General features: G+C 48.4%; 1 protein-coding gene across 7 annotated transcripts in view; it reads right to left on the bottom strand.

The window, feature by feature from the left end:
* Window positions 1-6,957, bottom strand: part of SUPT5H (SPT5 homolog, DSIF elongation factor subunit) — a 33,432-nt gene that overhangs the window by 20,467 nt on the left and 6,008 nt on the right. For 6 of the 7 annotated variants that reach the window (XM_025366504.1, XM_025366501.1, XM_025366500.1 and 3 more), the window contains exon 3: window positions 3,942-4,107. In XM_025366504.1, coding sequence (XP_025222289.1) covers window positions 3,942-4,107 — 166 coding nt within the window. The remainder of the gene's footprint in view (window positions 1-3,941; window positions 4,108-6,957) is intronic. The other variant, XM_025366506.1, reaches the window with a different exon arrangement.

Genomic DNA, 6,957 nt, shown 5'->3' on the forward strand with positions numbered 1-6,957 from the left:
GCATGTAATCCATCCCGTTGCCACTGTTCCCTGCATGTAATTTTTGTTTGTTTTTTTGAGACCAAGTCTTGCTCTGTCGCCCAGGCTAGAGTGCAGAGATCTCAACTCACAGCAACCTCCACCTCCCAGGTTCAAGCAATTCTCCTGCCTCAGTCTCCCAAGCAACTGGGACTACAGGTGCCCACCATTGTGCCTGGTTAATTTTTGTATTTTTAGTAGAGACAGGGTTTCCCCATCTTGGCCAGATTGGTCTCGAACTCCTGGCCTCAGATGATCCACCCGCCTCAGCCTCCCAAAGAACAGGGATTACAGGCATAAGCCACCACACCCAGCCACATGTAATTCTTTAACACACTATTCTGTACCTTTCTTTTTTTCTCAACACTACTACAAACTCAGAGCTCTCCCACAGGAGCACAAGCTTCATATGCTATATGGCCCATAATTTGTTTAACCAGGCCCTGATCATCAATAAACATTTAGGTCACCAAATTTTACAACTGCGAACAGGACTACAACATGCATCTTTGTTCTCATGTCTTCATGCACTCATGCAAGTTTCACCATAAAGTAAATTCTAAAGAGGAACTGCTGGGTCAAAGGGTTCCTGCATGTTAAATGCTAACATGCACCGCCACATAGCCTTCCACACAGGCAGTGCCCACCAACACTTCCACCACCAACATATGGGTGTCTCTGGGAGCCCACAGCTGCCACCCAGCATGGCATCCATTCTCTTGCTCTCCAGGAACATCCAGAGCACCTCCTGTCCCTTTGACAATAAACTAGTTTTCTTCTCAGGTAAAAGAGTCCCAGGAAAACACAGGATGTGTTCTAAGTAATCTCCCCATAGGTAAGGGAAAACAAGCACATTCATTATCATCATGGACGTATGAACTAGTCTTATCTTTTCAGGAACTGACATTTGGCCATAAATATCAAAAATCTTTTTTTAAAAAAATGCGGCCGGGCATGGTGGCTCATGCCCGTAATCCCAGCACTTTGGGAGGCCAAGGCGGGCAGATCACAAGGTCAGGAGTTCGAAACCATCCTGGCTAACACAGTGAAACCCCGTCTCTACTAAAAATACAAAAAATCAGACGGGCGTGGTGGCATGCGCCTGTAGTCCCAGCTACTCAGGAGGCTGAGGCAGGAAAATCAGTTGAACCCGGGAGGGAGAGGCTGCAGTGAGCCATCGCGCCACTGCACTCCAGCCTGGGGGACAGAGTGAGACTCTGTCTCAAAAAAAAAAAAAAAAAAAAAAAAGGCCGGGCGCGGTGGCTCAAGCCTGTAATCCCAGCACTTTGGGAGGCCGAGGCGGGTGGATCACGAGGTCAGGAGATCGAGACTATCCTGGCTAACATGGTGAAACCCCGTCTCCACTAAAAATACAAAAAACTAGCCGGGCGTGGTGGCGGGCGCCTGTAGTCTCAGCTACTTGGGAGGCTGAGGTGGGAGAATGGCACGAACCCGGGAGGCGGAGCTTGCAGTGAGCCGAGATCACGCCACTGCACTCCAGCCTGGGAGCACAGCGAGACTCCATCTCAAAAAAAAAAAAAAAAAAAAAAAAATTGCACCACCTTTGCCTAGGAATTTGACTGATAGGGATTTAACAGGTAGAACAGAGATTTTTCATCTGGGGTGGTCTATGTTAGGTGAAAAAACTACAGCTCCTATTTTCAGTAATCTGGAACTGAAATTTAGCATTTACATCAGCTACATACAATGGCAACAAACCACACAATGTTAGCTGTGTCACTGGCTCTTTCACAGCACATTACAGCTGTAGGTATCTCAAGGCAGCATTTACATTCACTGCTACTCGAAAATTACATTCTTATTATCTAAATATGTTAACAAAGAAACATATGCACCAAAATGTTCTTTTTAAATATTCTGATGACTGTATTTCAATAAATTGTCCTCTATGGAATCCTATGTATTTTGTTTTATGCATTTCAGAAGATGGTTCTGAGAAGGGAACAGGGTTTCACCAGACCACAAAAGGGGCCACAGCACAAGAAAGGTTAAGAACTTTGGTCTAGATAATAAATTGTATGCACGTGTTTAAGTATGTATGAAGATGTTCACAGCATTACTGTATGTGCTGTGACACAAACAAACTTCAATATACAACAAGAGCCTGGTTAAATAAAACACATTACACAATGAAACACTGTGCAGTCATTGGAAAAAAACAAATATTTTAATACTATTGATGACAATACTGACAGCAGCTAATGTTTATTGAGCACTTAGGCATCAGAAGACATTCAGAAAATTTTCTTTTTTGAGACAGGGTCTCACTCTGTTGGCCAGGCTGGAGTGCAGTGGCTCAATCACAGCCTACAGCAATCTCGACCGCCTGGGCTCAAGCGAGCCTCCTACCTCAGCCTTCTGAGTAGCTGGGACTGCAGGCGCAAGCCACCAAGCCCGGCTAATTTTTTGTTGTTGTTGTTGTCAGACATGGGGTCTTGCGATATGCAAATTCCTGAGCTAAAACAATCCTCCACCTTGGCCTCCCAAAGTGCTGGGATTACAAGTGTGAGCCACTGCACCGGCCCAGAAACTTTCCTTATACACCTTGAGTCATTTAACCTAAGCTGTCTCTGTTTCTCTACTTTTGCAACTGTGGAACGATAAAAAGCAGTTTACAGAAAAGTAGTTATAACGTGGACCTACGTAACCTTAACAAATAACAACCCTGTTTTCTGAGGGCTTTTCCTAGGTTAGGCATTACATTCTAGGTCGCCATCAACTTAACGAGCTTTATATGCATGGTCCCCCAAATCCTCGCCATATCCCTGCTGTAACAGAAAGAACTATTTCCCCCTTGCACTGAGAGAGGAGGAGACTCAGTGACACATAGGACGCTGTCCAGGGCTACATGGAGAAAACAGTGGAGCGAGGCTAGAAGGGCCCCAAATCTGTCAGACTACCTTTTCAGGTTACCTAATTTCAAGTCATTTGGGCTTTCCATGACAAGTACAAACCACTGTCAGATTTTAAAAGATCATAATGGTGCCAGGCGCAGTGGCTCACGCCTGTAATCCCAGAACTTTGGGAGGCCGAGGCAGGCAGATCACGAGGTCATGAGTTCAGACCAGGCTGACCGACATGGTGAAACCCTGCCTCTACTAAAAATACAAAAATTAGCCAGGCGTGGTAGCACACGCCTGTAATCCCAACTACTCAGGAGGCAGAGGAAGGAGAATCGCTTAAACCCAGGAGGTAGAAGTTGCAGTGAGCTGAGATCGCGCCACTGCACTCTGGCCTGGGCAACAGAGTGAGACTCCATCTCAAAAGAAAAAAAGATCATAATGATCCTGTGATTGTGTGTGTTTTTTTGTTTTGTTTTTTGGTTCGAGACGAGCCTAGCCAACATGGTGAAATCCCGTCTCTACTAAAAGCACAAAAATTATCTGGGCATGGTGGCAGCCGCCTGTAATCCCAGGTACTCAGGAGGCTGAGGCAGGAGAATCGCTTGAACCCAGGGGGCGGAGGTTGCAGTTAACCAAGATCGCACCATTGCACTCCAGCCTGGGCGACAAGAGCGAGACTCTGTCTCAAAAAAAATATATGGATATATGGCCGGGTGCGGTGGCTCACGCCTGTAATCCCAGCACTCTGGGAGGCTGAGGCGGGTGGATCATGAGGTCAGGATATCGAGACCATCCTGGCTAACACGGTGAAACCCCGTCTCTACAAAAACTACAAAAAATTATCTGGGTGTGAAGGCACATGCCTATAATCCCAGCTACTTGAGAGGTCGAGGCAGGAGACTCGCTTGAACCTGGGAGGTGGAGGTTGCAGTGACCCGAGATCGCACCATTGGACTCCAGCCTGGGTGACAAGAGCAAAACTCTGTCTCAAAAAAAAGAAATGGAACTGGAAGTGGAAGCTCAGCCTCTGCTCAGCACTGGCCCAGCACTGTGACATACCAGCCTCATCCAGAATGAAGCCTCCATGGCGGGGTTTCTTGGGGGGCCGGTCATCATCTTCTTCCTCCTCTTCCTCATCATATTCCTCCTCCTCTTCCTCCTCTTCTTCTTCCTCAGGCTCTTCTTCCTTCTCACTGCCCGCCGCACTCCGCCGTTCTTCCTCTACCTACAGGTGTCAGGCAGGGTTGTAGCACCAGAATTCTACTACCCCAAAATCCGAAAACCAAGTTCCCCACCCTAAATCTGACCTCAGATCGGCCTGGCCAATCACAGCCCCCTTTGCCCTGCCTACACCCCTTTCACTCTAGCCTGCTCTCTGGTTACCATTCTATCTCAGCAACAGCACTGCCATCTCCCCAGCCACTCAACCAACCCTGGGAGTTGACCTGGGCTTCTCCCTGCACTAGATTTCTTGCTCACTTTCCAGTGGGTCTTTAACTATAATAGCTCGATGAAGCTTGGTCCTTGGGCCTCATTTCTTTTCCTTTCTTTTTTTTTTTTGAGATGGAGGCCCACTCTGTCTCCCAGGCTAGAGTGCCGTGGCACAATCTCAGCTCACTGCAACCTCCACCTCCTGGATTCAAGCAATCCTCCTGCCTCAGCCTCCTGCGTAGCTGGGATTACAGGCATGCACCACCACACCTGGCTAATTTTTGTATTTTTTTAGTAGAGACAGGGCTTCACCATGTTGGCCAGGCTGGTCCTGAACTCCTGACCTCAGGTGATCCACTCGCCTCTGCCTCCCAAAGTGCTGGGATTACAGGTGTTAGCCACAGCAACCAACCCATCTCTTCCCATTCGACAACTCCCCAAGGCCAACTTGTCCTCTCCCTTGGTGGTGGGGGACATCTCTGTGACAGTGACTCCCATCTCTGTTTCTAGTCCACACTGCTCACCAAGATCACTGGCCAGCCCTGTTGCTAATTCTGTGGCCATTCTGTATTCCCTACCATCCCAGCAGCGTCTGGCACTCCAACCATGCCCTCCCTGGAGAAATGTTCCCCTCTTGGCTTCTGCTGTACCATGCTCTCCTGGTTTTTCTCAAAACTCCAACGGCTCCTCTTCAAGCTCCTCTTACTATTAACCCCTTCAAGTCTGACATCAATTACCAGGGCTCAGTCCAGGGCCACTTTGTTCTCCCTCCATGCACTCTCTCCCAGGACATTTTACCTTCCATGATCTCAGTTCCTGACTCTACAGACGACACCCTCATCTGTCTCTAGACTCCCACCTTTTTCCAGAATTCAAGACCTCCATGCACCAGCAGCATCCTGGATGCCTCCCCCAGAGGTCCTCTGAGCTCTTTCATACCCACTGTGTCCCAAACTGACCTCAACGTCTTCCCCTAGACCTGTGCTGGCCTCCTCCAATTACCGACAGGCACCAAATCCTCATCCTTTCTGCCTGTGAACATCATTTCTCCAACCCATCCTTTCCCCCCAGCCCCATACATCTGAGCCTAGGCCACAACACTGCCCTCTAACACCTGGATCCTTACCCCAGCCTCCTCCCTACTCTCCTGGCCTCTAATCCCTCTTTCCATACCAGCAATAACATTAATGGATGCATACCGAACTTCAATCTTTAACTCATTAACTTCACAACTTCTTCCATGTCATTACTACAATCTATTTACCTAATACAGGTTGAGCATTTCTTTTTTTTTTTTTTTTGAGACAGAGTCTCGCTCTGTCGCCCAGGCTGGAGTGCAGTGGCTGGATCTCAGCTCACTGCAAGCTCCGCCTCCCAGGTTTACTCCACCCTCCTGCCTCAGCCTCCCGAGTAGCTGGGACTACAGGTGCCCGCCACCTCGCCCGGCTAGTTTTCTGTATTTTTTAGTAGAGACGGGATTTCACCGTGTTAGGCAGGATGGTCTCGATCTCCTGACCTTGTGATCCACCCGTCTCAGCCTCCCAAAGTGCTGGGATTACAGGCTTGAGCCACCGTGCCCGGCTGAGCATTTCTTTTTTTGTGTGTGTGATGGTGTCTCGCTCTGTTGCCCTGGCTGGAGTGCAGTGGCGCGATCTCATCCCACTACAATCTCCACCTCCAGGGTTCATGCCATTCTCCTGCCTCAGCCTCCCCAGTAGCTGGGACGACAGGAACACACCACCAGGCCCGGCTAATTTTTGTTGTATTTTTTAGTAGAGACAGGGCTCCATCATGTTAGCCAGTATGGTCTCGATCTCCTGACCTCATGATCTGCCCACCTCAGCCTTCCAAAGTGCTGGGATTTCGGGAGTAAGCTACCGCGCCCAACCAGGTTGAGTATTTCTAATCCAAAAATCTGAAATCTGGTCAGGCACAGTGGCTCACGCCTGTAATCCCAGCACTTTAGGACGCTGAGGCGGGTGGATCACCTGACATCAGGAGTTCAAGACCAGCTTAGTCAACATGGTGAAACCCCGTCTCTACTAAAAATACAAAAGCTAGCCCTGCGTGGCGGTGGGCACCTGTAATCCCAGCTACTCAGGAGGCTGAGGCAGGAGAATCACTTGAAACTGGGAGGTGAAAGTTGCACTGAGCCGAGATTGTGCCACTGCACTCCAGCCTGGTCAATGGACCGAGACGCTGTCAAAAAAACAAACAAAAAAACTGAAATCTGAGAGGCTTCAAAATCTGAAACTTTTTCAGCACTGACATAATGCTCAAAGGTCATGCTCAGGCCGCATGCGGTGGCTCACGCGGCTCACTTGAGGTCAGGAGTTCAAGATCAGCCTGGCTAACGTAGTGAAGCCTCATCTCTACTAAAAATAAAAATAAAAAAAAATTAGCCGGGCATGGTGGCGCATCTGTAGTCCCAACTACTTGGGAGGCTAAGGCAGAAGAATTGTTTGAATCTGGGAGGCACAGGTTGCAGTGAGCCAAGATCACACCACTGCACTCCAACCTGGGTGACACAGTGAGACTCTGTCTCAAAAAAAAAAAGGTCATGTTCAAAGTAAATGTTCACTGGAGCATTCTGGATTTTCAGATTAGGGAATGCTCCAGTGTAAATATTACAAAATAAAAAAAA

The sequence above is a fragment of the Theropithecus gelada genome, chromosome 19, assembly GCF_003255815.1.
Source record: "Theropithecus gelada isolate Dixy chromosome 19, Tgel_1.0, whole genome shotgun sequence".
Lineage (NCBI taxonomy): Eukaryota > Metazoa > Chordata > Mammalia > Primates > Cercopithecidae > Theropithecus > Theropithecus gelada.